At 35.0% G+C, this 13,355-nt stretch overlaps 1 protein-coding gene across 2 annotated transcripts in view; it reads left to right on the plus strand.

The window, feature by feature from the left end:
- Window positions 1-1,585: 1,585 nt before the first annotated feature.
- PTAC14 (plastid transcriptionally active 14) overlaps window positions 1,586-13,355 on the plus strand; it is a 50,045-nt gene continuing 38,275 nt past the window's right edge. For both annotated transcript variants that reach the window (XM_089995100.1, XM_089995106.1), the window contains exons 1-4: window positions 1,586-1,672; window positions 1,806-1,970; window positions 4,630-4,767; window positions 12,223-12,348. In XM_089995100.1, coding sequence (XP_089851226.1) covers window positions 1,619-1,672; window positions 1,806-1,970; window positions 4,630-4,767; window positions 12,223-12,348 — 483 coding nt within the window. In that variant the 5' untranslated portion in view covers window positions 1,586-1,618. The remainder of the gene's footprint in view (window positions 1,673-1,805; window positions 1,971-4,629; window positions 4,768-12,222; window positions 12,349-13,355) is intronic.

A 13,355-nucleotide genomic window follows, 5' to 3' on the forward strand; every position in this document is an offset into this window, starting at 1 on the left:
TCACAACTCCTGAGCACCAAGAGGGGTAGTAACATACTTGGACATCTTGATTTATTTTGCAGCTCTTATTTTCTTGCCAACTGGAATAATAATCATTGGGTTCTTTGGCAAATGTACGAGAAGGTGAAGGACTTTACGTTGTACAATTAACTTCGTACCACAATTTTCATAGTTGATAATGTTATCAACATAGTAACTTACTGTTACCTAGTTAACAATAATAAGGTTGTTTTCTTGTACTAAGTAAGTTTAATGTTTTGTTGTAGAATTGTTTTTTTACAGGATGTATGGGTCTTGATTTTGTCTGACAAATTAAGTTTTACCTAAAAACATAGGTCGTATTTGGATGACATTCAAAACTAAGTTTTGGATGTAAACTTTTTTTTTCAGTTGAAAAGGTTTGGTGTTAATTTGAATGACACTAAACCTATATTTTGAAAAACCATGTTTGACAAAACTTATTTCAAACTAGATTTTGGAAAAACTGAGGGGACAATTTTTTCAATGGGTAACCTGATTTGTTCTATTTTTTTGGGTTACCCATCTCCACCTCCTCCCACAACCTTCTCTCTCCCATTCCTTCATTTTTGCACCCCTTTTAAAAATATCTCAGGTTGGCCATTTCCTACGAAAAAAATGGCCAGATCGATACCATTCGATGAGGGTGGTACCAACTAGCCATTTTTTCAGCCAAAATTTTAAAGTTTTTTCATTTAAACTTTCATACATGCCCACCCATTTTTTAGCTTGGCACCTACCCATTTCACTATATATATATATATAACGTCGCCCATAATGAATACCAGGTTCTAGTCGGATTAGGTAACGGAGACAACCCAGATCCATTGACAGCCCACCCAAGCGTGGAGCAGGGGGCTGCAAATGGATTGAATACAGGATAGATTCTAGCTGATCCAGATTCAAATCTGAATTTTGTGTACTTGATCCGAATTTCATTCCGAATCTGTAAAGGATCAGATGATGTAGTATTGAATCTGAATCCAACATGTGGTAAAAAACCATCCAAAACATACTCCTTACACATAAAAAGGCGATTGGATCACACTTTGGCCCAAATCCGAATTAATCCAGTATCAGATGCTGATCTGAATCTATATATGATCTGATACAGTACAGGGATGTAACAGTTAGGGCTAGGGTCGGATGTGGCCAATACCAGTAATCAGATGTTGGTTAAATGGGTTGGAGCTCGGATTCGGATTCTGATGGTGAAAAGCACATACCAGATCCGTTTTTTACATGTAGATAAATGTGGATATCCGTCAAATTCAGATATTTGTCAGATTAGATAGCAATATCTCATTATAATCGGATATGTTTTTGACTTTCCAAATGCAACTGAACGGAATTAAATTCGCCTCGATATTCGGATTCATTGACATCCCTATATGATCTGATTAAGGGGAACCATGTCCGATCTAAATACACATCCGGATCGTACTCGAAGAATCCAAACCCGTAAATAATATATTGGACTTGGGTCAAATATCTAACCATATCCAATCCGTTTGCACCCGCAGCGTGGAGATAAAAATAAATAAAAATGTCAAAGGATAACGTCTTCTTCAGGCGGCAAGGCAAATCTCTCTCTCTCTCTATGGGTTCTCTACTGTTTCAGCTGCAGCCCTCCGGCTCTAGAACCTTCGAGAAGGTGCGTTGTCTTGGCACTGTTGTTGCTCTCCGTTTTTCCGAAATCGTTTCGATGGATGACGGGGTGGATCATGTTTTACCATTTCATGCAATGAAAATTCTTGTTTTTCATGTGTTGGTATCTGTTTTTGAAGCACCATTTCTCTCGAACAAAACCCACCTCCCGATTCTTGAAGAAATGGGAGAAGAAGGAGAATTTGATGAGGGTGACCACCAGAGCTTCACTAGAGACTGCGACCGAACTCCCTCCTTTCAGACTCTTTGAGAAGGCCCATGTCGAGCAACCGATGCCAGGAGGAGTAAGTATTTACCACCCAACCAACTGTCTTCTTATGGTTGTAAGTTTGATTTGTGACATAGGCTTCCTCATCTTCTTATTCATTGTTCATGACGTTGAACATTCCGAGTATTGGGGATGTTGGAAAGTGATTTTCATGCATAGGTAGAAGCATTGACGGCGAAATTATCGCGTCACGTTGTATTTTTATTATAGTTGCCACCGTGGCTAATCAGCATTGGATGCGTCTAAGAATTTTCCACAGAGTTTTTAGTCATTTTATTCCTGCCCCCTAAGTCACATTTTCAGGAAGTTTTCTGGATCCCATTGGAAGCCCAAGAGGAGGGATCCTATATTATAATCATGGTAGCTGTAATTTAGAAGTTTGTACAGATTTCGATTGGGCTGGACCATTGGATATTGGAAGATCAACCTTTGGATATTGTGTTTCCATTGGAGGAAAACTTGTTTCATGGAGAAGCAAGAAACACAGCCTGATGGCTCTATCAAGTGCAAACACCGAATATAGGGTGGGTGTAAAAAGTGGACAGGCCATATACTATTCGTTAAAAAGGACAAATCATATGGACATAGATTGCCGTTTCATTAATGAGAAAATAGAAACGAAGTTATTTACTATTCCTCATGTGAAGACTCGATATCAGCTAGCCAATTTCTTCACAAAAGTTGTTGGAAATTCAACGTTGTAAAGGACCGTGTGTAAGTTGTGGATGATAGGTATCTTTTCCCCAATTTGGGGGGGTGGGGTGGGGGGGTTACATAATTTTCCTTTTTGTTAAAAGTTCTGGAGTTTTCTTTTGTTTGTTTTTGCCTTGAGGTATATTTTACATCATATTTTATGGGTTTTCAGTCAGTTTGTGCACATCTCCTAATGAAATATATAGAACATATATGGATAGTAACTGAAACTATGTAGCTTACTCCCTTTCTTCTTCTTCTTCTTCGTTTCTCCTCCTTCTCCTCACTCTTTTTCCTTTTTGAGGAGGGTGTTTAATTAAACTAACTTTAGACAATAGAAATTTCTGCTGCCCAGCTAGGGCATCATATATGTGAGCGGCTTCAGCAACTGGCAACTTAACATACTCAAGGACATAGAGAATCCATTTAGATTATGACTTTGGTTGCTGTAATGTCTATGCTAATAAGGGCCTGGGGATCCTTGTGGCATAATGCATCAGGCAATTGATTTGTTCATTGATTCTTCCATCCGTATTGTGCTGTTGGAGAAAAAGAATGATTAGAATTGTGTATGGTGTCATGAAATTGCTATTAGTTGAGCTCTTCGTATCTTAAGTCAATATAGAAATGCAATTACATAAATGTTCTTTACAGATTGAGGTGTATCATCAGTGATCTGACATGTATGCGTGTGCCTCTCACTATTAATCAGTACAGAAGTTTGCACGATTAAAATATTTTCATTACTTTTTCTGATCTTGTTTTGTGTGCCATGTTATGAGTTTAAAATTTTAAATCACCTAGGTCTATACTAGTTAGATCTGGTCTGCATGGGTTTGAAGTTACACATGCTGTACACGGTCTTTGGGTCAAGGTTGACCAAGGATTTAACGAATGATTCGAATCACTGAGAATAGGTTTTATTTGGAGGCAACACCAACCGAAATATGGAGGCTTCGTTTGGGTTGGTGCAATAACTTACCTGACCCGTTGGATATAAATTTTTATGCTCAACACATCGGGAAAGTTCAACTTGTGTTGGTTGTGGAATCCACCTTTTGAATTTTTTCCCACTTTGGAGTTTGGTCTACATGGTCATCATGGGTTGTACGAGATTATTGAGCTTTAGTGAAAATAATTGAACTTTTTTGGTGGCTCCTGTTATAAGTTGTACTGGAATTCTGAGTCTTGACCTCAGTTTATGAACTCCACAAGTGAACATGATTCCTCACATTTAGGGTTATTTGGTTGGATTCCTTCTTTCCTGTTTCAGAGAATTAAGCATTATGTACTATTGATCTTTCTTCATTCATCTGCCAATTTTGAGAACAAATATAACACCCACTGAGGATCAACATCTTGGATGTCCCCTTGCATCTTTCTTAGTGAAAACCTTCTTAGTAGTATGGTTTTTTCTTTTTTGAACCAGGATTCTCTAGTAGAAAATTTTGTATGTTCTGTATTTTGGATTAAATAAAAGCAATGATGAATTGCATCTGCCTTCTCTAGCCTTGATTTCAAATGGTTTCTCATAGAAGCTAAAGTAAAATGAATCTGTTGTGTTTCCTTGGACTTCTTTAAAAGGTCATTACAATAATAAATTTTTTATGTGCGAGTGGAGGAATTGTTGCAAAGCTTCTAATGGCCCTATCAGAAAATCATTCTATGACCACACCTCCTAAGCAAATTCAGTCAAGCTCTAAATTAGCTGCCTGTTCAAATTCATTGGTGAGTATGTTGTACTGATATTTCTTTTGGTGAACAAGCTATAACTGATTCCATTGTTTAAGCTAAAAATAGCATCTTCAGACTAAATCACTGGTAGCTATGCATTGTTACTATACAGTTCTTCATAAGTTTATACCTAATAAATTAAAAAATAAAATTTTCTTAGATTTTCGTTTAGTTTGAACTTCTTTCTTCATGTCCACATTGTTTTTCTTTTCCCAGTTCATTTGTTAATGTTCTTTATGCATTGACAGTTGGAGCCTGCTGATCCTGATTTTTACAAAATTGGCTACGTTCGTCATGTTCGTGCTTATGGAGTTGAATTCATGGAAGGGCCTGATGGTTTTGGGATTTATGCTTCTAGAGATGTGGAACCACTACGAAGATCCAGGGTGAAGAAGAAGCTAAATTATGCCTTATTCATACCAATTCATTTTTGTACATGCTTCAATCATTTACTTCTATGCTAGTCTACAAATTCTTATATTGAATATTACAATTTATTTTGTCATAAGCTTCCTTCTATAGCAAAGTTACTGGTAGTTTGTTTTGGCCCAACAATAGACTTGTAAGAAAACAAGCGGAAAGTGAAGTACACTAAGGGACAACACAAGGTACAAGGCACTACACAAGCACAAAGTGCAAATACAAGCTTCAAAGTGCCAAGAGAGAACACAACAAGATTTAAAAAATAACTATCATTGAAGGCCAAATGCTTAGAACAAGCATTGAAAAATACAAGAGGGAGTGCCTTAAAATAGGCACTCCAAGATGCGTTGGGCTGGTCCAACTAGCTGTTGGACCAGCTCCAACAACTACAATTATAACCTTTGGGACTGGTCCAACAACTATATTACAAAAAAAATATAAAAAAGGAAAACATAAAAAAATAAGGAAACAAATTCTTTTTTACACCTATTGCATGAGAAATGACTGAAATACCCCTAATGGGTAGTCAGTTTACACAACACAGAAGACACACACACACACACACAGATATATATATATATATATATATATATATATATATATATATATATATATATATACAAAGATACATAATTTAACAAGATTTTCTTTAAAGACCAATATTTTCTGTTTGTTTTCTGTGCTCTCTAGCTTCTTATTTTGACTTAGCTTTTTTCTTGAACTCCTTTATGTGATGGAGACATTTTCTTCATGTGATATGTGATGAAAACCATGAAGTTGTAATGAGATATGCGGAAATACAAAAGGTTCAATAATGAACTGAATAACACAAGTACTTAATGTGCAATTTACACAAACCCACTATGGGGTGAATGCCAAAAGGCAAAAAGAATATTATTCAAGAGAGAAAATGTGAGAGAACTCATACAATTTTGAGAGCAGGGAGACCCCTTTATATACAAGAGGGAAACACAAAAAGAGGGAGCCATTGGGGCTCCCATAATGGACGTTGGGGAGCCCCAACGTTCCATTATGTGGCCCCCCCCAATGGTCCCTTACATGAGCAAAAAATAAAAAAAGAAAGAATAAAAAAATAAAAGCAAAAATAAGAAAAAGAAAAACCTAAAAAATAAAAAGTACATGGTGAAATAACCAAAATACCCCTATCGAGTATTTTGGTATAAATACATAGAATAATAAGAATTATATATATATATATATATATATATATATATATATATATATATATATATTAACACCCCTCCTCAAACTTTACGGGAAGAAGACCGAAAGTTTGCTAAGAAGCAAAAAATGAGGAGTTGGAAGTGCTTTGGTGAAGAAGTCAATCAACTGATATTCAGATGTAACATAAGGCAATGTAATAGTCCCTCTGAGGTGTTCATCTCAAACATAGTGACAGTCCATTTCAATATGCTTGGTGTGCTCATGGAAGGTATGATTGCTTGCAATGTAGATCACACTTTTGTTGTCACAACACATCTTGGAAGGAGTTGAGATGATGACCCCCATATCATAAAGAAGACTTCTAAGCCATACAATCTCCATGGTTGTAGTCGACATGGCACAATATTCAGCCTCTGTTGATGACAATAATACTTTTTGCTGCTTCTTGCACGTTTAAGAAATAAGCGAATCTCCTAAGAAAATACAAAAACTGGTAGTTGAGATTCGATCATTGGGATTACCTCCCCAATCTGCATCAGTATAAGCAGTTAAATCAAAAGAATAAGAAGAGGATAAGAAAAACCCTTTTGAGATAGTATTTTTGATATATTGCACAATTCTCATGATAGCTACCATATGAACTGTCATAGGAGAATGCTGGAACTGGCTTACTGAATGAACAACATGGGCGATATCCGGTCGGGTGATGGACAAATAAGTAAGTGATCCAATTAATTGTCGATAAGGAGTAGGATCATCAAGTAGAACACCATCTTCAAGTCTTAATTTGGCATTTATAAGTTTAGGAGTTTCTACTTTCTTATCATCTGAAATCCCCGACTTAGCACAAATGTTCGCTGCTAACTTCATTTGGGATAAAATATATCCTCTTTGTGAATAGGCCACCTCAATACCTAAAAAATATCTCAGAAAACCCAAGTCAGACATATCAAAAGTTTTCTTTAAACTCCCTCTTTGTCACTTCCTGGGATAATCATATCATCAACATAAAGGAGAAGAATTACAATAGAATAACCTATTTTCTTAATAAAGAGAGCAGTGCCAGTATAACATGAGACAAAACCCAAGTTAATTAATAGATTACTAAATTTGTCATACCAAGCCTTGGGGTCTTGTTTAAGACCATATAATACTTTCTTTAGTTTCAAAACTTTTCAATTTAAATTCATACAAGGAGGAGGATCCATATAAACACCTTCACCAAGATCTCCATTTTAAAAAGTATTTTTAACATCAAGTTGATAAATATGTCATTTTTTAATAGAAGCAATTGCAATAAGAGCTTGAACACTTGTCATTCGAGCTATTAGAGCAAACATCTCATCATAATCTACCCCATACTCTTGTGCATATCCTTTGGCTACCAATCTAGCCTTATATCTTTTTAAGGAGCCATCACTTTTCGTTTTTACCTTAAAAACCCATCTACATCCTATGAGTTTCTTTCCTTAAGGAGGATTAACAATTTCCCAAGTTTGAGCTTTCTTAAGTGCATTAAGTTTATGTTCCATGGCTTCATTCCAATGTGCATATTGTTTAGCGTCATTGTAATGAAATGGTTTATAAAAAGAGTAGATGACTAATAAACAAGCTTTAAAATGTGATGAAAAAGACTTATACGACACAAATCTGTTTGGTGCTTTAGAGATACGATTTGACCTTCTTTTAGATGATTCTTCTAAAGACATATTTTGAGAAAATTTGTCAAAAGCAAATAGATGCGTATTTTCACTTTTTCTAAGTATAAACTTGAGTATTATTTGTTACCTGTTTATCTATACTTTCATGTGAGTCATTTCTTTCATTGTTAAAAGTTTGTTCATTTTGATTTTCAACATCATTGAAAAGTTCAAGATTCTTAATCGAATTTGATTAATCTTGTCGGGGTATTAAATCAAATAAGAAAGAATAGTCAATGTTTTCTTTTGCTTCATCATTTGCAAAACCGTTTTCTTCTTCAAGAAAAGTGATATCTTTTGAGATATAAAGTTTATTATTTGATAAGTCAAAGCATTGGTATCCTTTTTGTTTTTCACCATATCCTAAGAAAACACATTCAATAGCCTTTGGAGAAAGCTTATCATTTTTGTGAGTAAGAACGTAACATTTACAACAAAAAATTCTTAGTCTTTTGAAATCCGGAGACATATTATAAAGATTTTCAAAATGAGATTTTTTTTTTAAATATGAAGGAGTTTTATTAATAAGATATTTTGAAGTTAAAGCGGCTTTGGCCCAAAATGACTTTGGAATACTTTTAGAAATTAAAAGGGTTCTATTTGTTTCTATAATATGCCTATGTTTTCTTTCCGCAAGACCATTTTGTTGCGGTGTGTTAGGACAAGATCTTTGATGACAAATTCCATTTTGTCGTAATTAAGTTTGAAATTCATTTGACATATATTCTCCTCCCGAATCCGATCTTAGAATAGATAAATTACTTAGAAATTGATTCTTAATCATTGCATGAAAAACTTTAAAGACGGAAAACATCGGATTTTCGATTTATAAAGATGATCCGTGTGTATCTAGTGAAATCGTCCACAAAAATTACATAATATGAGAAACCACTCTTAGACATAACAGGAGAAGGACCCCAAACATCGAAATGAACCAATTCAAATGGCCGTGTAGAGACAAAACTTCGTTGAGGAAATAGAGTGACTTTTAATTTACCAAAGATGCAATCTTTACAAGTCATAACTTTTTCATTACAAGAATTTCTCAAAAAGGAGAAAAGAGACATCTTTGAAAAATTCGGATGGTCAAGTCTCTTGTGCCAAACTTCTATACTTTTGACATTTACAAAATGACTTAGATGGTAGAGTAAAAAAATTCATAAAATATAGATCGCCCCTCCTATGGCCTTGCCTAATCAACTTCCTTGACTGAAGATTCTACACGGTGCAATCTTTAGGCGAGAAAGATACTTTGCAACCTTGATCGGTAATTTGAGAGACCGAAAATAAGTTTAAATTGATTTTCGAAACAACCCTTACTTTTGGAACAAAAAATTCTTGAGAATGCTTTGAATCAAGTGCTCCAATGTTTTCAATTTTCAAAGAAGTCCCATCGGCCGTTGAAACATAAGATGTTGTGGAGGTGAAATAAACATTAGAAATGATGTTTTTATGTGGTGTCATGTGAAAAGAAGCACCAGAGTCCAAAATCCACATACCTGAAGGAGATGAGGAGGTTGCGATGGCGGCACCCAAAGTAGAGGAACACTTAAGAAGATATTGAAGTGCCTCTGAGATTTAATTTAGAGTGTTTTTAATGTCTCTTCCATTGTTGCTCACTTCTTCTTTATTTTGGACATTTTCACCAATTGCGGTCACTTTTCTTTTAAGCTTAGTGCAAACCGGTTTGATATGACCTGGTTCATTACAATAGTGACAAATAACACCCTTTCTAAAGCCATTATTATTGGTAAAGTGGGGAGGCCTAAAGGGTTTAACATTGGATCCCGGCCTAGTAACAGCCAAGATCTCATCACTTTTATGAGTCATACTAAGTTTAGTTTCCTCTTGAAATACTTCGGCAAGGGCATCTTCAATAGGTAAGGCCTTGCTTCTATGAAGAAGGGATGACCTTGTTCAAATTCTGGTTTAAGACTGCGAAGAAATTGAAAGAAATGTTATTTTCCAATTTGTTGTCTTCTTAATTCAATATCTTTCAGAGCCACCCACTTGGGCTCAAGAAGAGCAAGTTCATCTCAAATGGGAGACAAAACACTAAAATAATCTCGGACACTCATGTTCCCTTGTTTAGTGGATCTAATATTTTATTGACAAAAAAATTGTCTAGCTAGATCCTTTTGGGTATACATTCTCTTAAAAAAGAACCAAGCTTCATTGGCTCTTCTAAACTTAGCAATGTTGGTACAAATCTTTATGTCAACATTGTTTATGAACCATACCAAAATTTTGGCGTGGTTACTTTCCCAATCTTCTACCTTTGTTTGATGCTCATTGATTGTTTTAATGCGATCCTTACCATCAAGAGCCTTTTCAAAACCACCTTCGATCTTGGTGAGCTTCAATGTTGGTTCAAGAGTAGTCCCCATCACGAAGCTCCATAGTTTCTTTCCATGAAGATGATTCTCCATAACCAACGCCCACATCAAATAATTTGATCCGTTGAGCTTGAAGGAGAGCTTTACTCTAGTGTCGTGCTCCATGATGACGAAGAAAGGTATAGATGAGAAATAACTTAAAAGAATCTTAAAAAGACTTTTAAGATTACAAATAACCCAATTGGCTCTGATACCATGTAATCAGATATGCGAAAATACAAAAGGTTTAATAATGAACTGAATAACACAAGCACTTAATATGCAATTTACACAAACCTACTATGGGGTGAATGCCAAAAGGCAAAAAGAATATTATTTAAGAGAGAAAATGTGAGAGAACTCATACAATTTTGAGAGGGGGAGACCCCTTTATATACAAGAGGGAAACACAAAAAGAGGGAGCCATTAGGGCTCCCATAATGGACGTTGGGGAGCCCTAACGTTCCATTATGTGGGCCCCCCAATGGTCCCTTACATGAGCAAAAAATAAAAAAAGAAAGAATAAAAAAATAAAAGCAAAAATAAGAAAAAGAAAAACCTAAGAAATAAACAGTACATGGTGAAATGACCAAAATACCCCTATCGGGTTTTTTGGTATAAATACACAGAATAATCAGAATATAATGGTCCCTTACATAAGAAAAAAATAAAAAAAGAAAGAATAAAAAAATAAAAGCAAAAATAAGAAAAAAAAACCTAAACAATAAAAAAGTACATAGTGAAATGGTATTTTGGTATAAATACACAGACTAATCAGAATATATATATATATATATATATATATATATATATATATATATATATATATATATATATATAAACAGATACCATATTTAGCATCAAATAACTAACTTTATCATGCATACTCTCTTTCTCGGGATACATTCATCATCTATAGGGGTGTCAACGGGTTGGATGTGGTCATTACCAAATCGGACAAATCGGATATGCTTTAATTGGTCTTGGAGTTGGACAAGAGATTATTGAAACCAAATCCAAATCTGACTAAACATTAAATAACCGAATCCGACCTAAATTTCTCTTAAACAAGTGGGATTCGTTGTTAGTGGTTATAAGAAATAATGTTCCGAAGCTTATCACAAGTGCAGAAGTGCTTGGGTGGTTAGCGGCTAATGCTGAAGTCTTTGATATGCAGGGAGGATTGCTGTTCGAGTTTTGTGGGTGATTTTTTTTATTGAAAATTTATATGCCATGTGTACCCTGAGAATATGATTAGATCTCCGTAAAAAACCGACTGAATCCGAATTTGATTCTACAAAACTGAATCCGGCCCGATTCCATAATCGGATTCAGCTTTTTGTACCAAACCTGTCTAATCAGGTTCGGGTCAGTCGAATATCCGACCCAAACCTGACCTGTTGACATCCCTACATTCATCTCTGAATGTGCAAAGTTTGAAATATTTCAAGCATTTGCAAAGATGCAAACTTTGGTTTCTGTACAAACAAGTTATGTCCTACCACATTGACTGAATAATCACTGCAAAGTGCAAACATTAGTCATCTGCTTTGTAACCTTTGGTTTCTGTTCAAATAAGTTGTATCCTACTCCTACCACATTGACCAAATAATCACTACAAGCATTAGTCATCTGCTTTGCAATCTTTGGTTTCTGTTCAGATGCATTATGTCACATTGACCAAATAATTGCCGCAAACATTACTTCTCTGCTTTGCATATCTGATGTCTATTGCTTAATACTTTGTCCTGTGGCAGTTCTTTAGGGACCAGGGAACTGCATTTTGAGGCAGTTGATAAGTGAATGTTAAGTGCTGCAACAACAAGTCACCTGTTTTGCTTTTCTAATGTCTGCTTCTTAATTCTTCAATGCGTGGCAGCTTCCTAAGGAACTGTATGTTGAGGTGTTGATGTATGATGTACTACCTGTTCTGACATTGTTATCATAGTCTGTTTTCCTTGAAGCATCTCTTTTCCTATTCATTAGTTTTTGGGTTGACTTATCATGTTTGTTTTATTAGGTTGTTGCATGTATACTTGCTAGTCTGTCTGTTTAAGAACCTTTTGTCTCTTAGATAAACTTCTGTCTGCCATTTATTCTCATTTTGGGTAGAAATTACCCTTATGATGTTGATGTTCACTCTGAGGTTTGATTGCAGGTTATCATGGAAATTCCAATGGAATTGATGTTAACCGTTAGTAAAAAGGTTCCATGGATGTTTTTTCCCGATATTGTGCCAGTAGGTCATCCCATATTTGATATTATCAACTCAACTGATGAAGAGGTACATGCTCTTGTGGTTAATTCATGAATTGAAGTTCACTGTTTCTACTACTGATTTTCCTTCTTTTAATGGGAAAAAAATGTACTTTGTTAGTTTAGAGTTTAGACACATGAAAAATTGATGTTATTGTTACTGCAGAATGTTTAAACTTTAAATATTTATATCCACTTGTGAATTGCAGTTTTGGTTGTGTCATCCATGTACTTTGGTGCAGAAAATGAATTATTTCCTTGAATCAAATTCTAGGTCATTATTTCTGTTCCACTGTCCAATGTTCTTTAGATTAATGTGATACACATGTATTGCCTTCAGATTAGTGTGATATGAGTTGTAATATTCATTAACATAGAAGTGTCAATTATCAGTGAAAAGTGAGACGTGGTGCACTCAACCTTTTTTTTCCTAAGAAAGAGAACCTTATGGTTTCAGGAACAAAAGGGCAATATCCTGAAACCTAATGCAACATAGGCCCAAGTACGCAATTATTGTCATGGTCTGAAACATCCTTGTTTTCAATTTAAGGGTGTATATTGTTGGCTATACATAAGTCACATCAATAAATTATGATGTCTTGTGTTAAAATGTATACTCAAAAACATTATTGTAAGTATAAATATATATACTTATATACATAGAGATACATATACATATATTATATGTATACATATCTCTATATATAAGTATATATATTTATATATTTTTCCCTTTTTTTCTTTTACCCAAAAAGGGTATTTCTGTCATTTCACATTTTGCGCATATTCCACTTGGAATATGCTGTATTTCTTTTCTTATTTTTTTGTAATCTTTTCTTTTTAATTTTTGTTTTTTTATTTTTTGTAAAAGGTGCATTGGGGGTCCCCCCAATAGAGTCGCTGGGGGCCCCCCAACGACTCCTTTGGGGAGCCCCCCTTTGCAACCCATTGCTCTTGTATAAATAGGGGTGTTCCCCCTTGTTGTAAAATAAGCTTGAGAGTCTCAAGCATTTGCTTACATTTTATGAAATACAT

The sequence above is a fragment of the Nuphar pumila genome, chromosome 2 (genome assembly GCF_984573655.1).
Source record: "Nuphar pumila chromosome 2, dmNupPumi1.hap1.1, whole genome shotgun sequence".
NCBI lineage: Eukaryota > Viridiplantae > Streptophyta > Magnoliopsida > Nymphaeales > Nymphaeaceae > Nuphar > Nuphar pumila.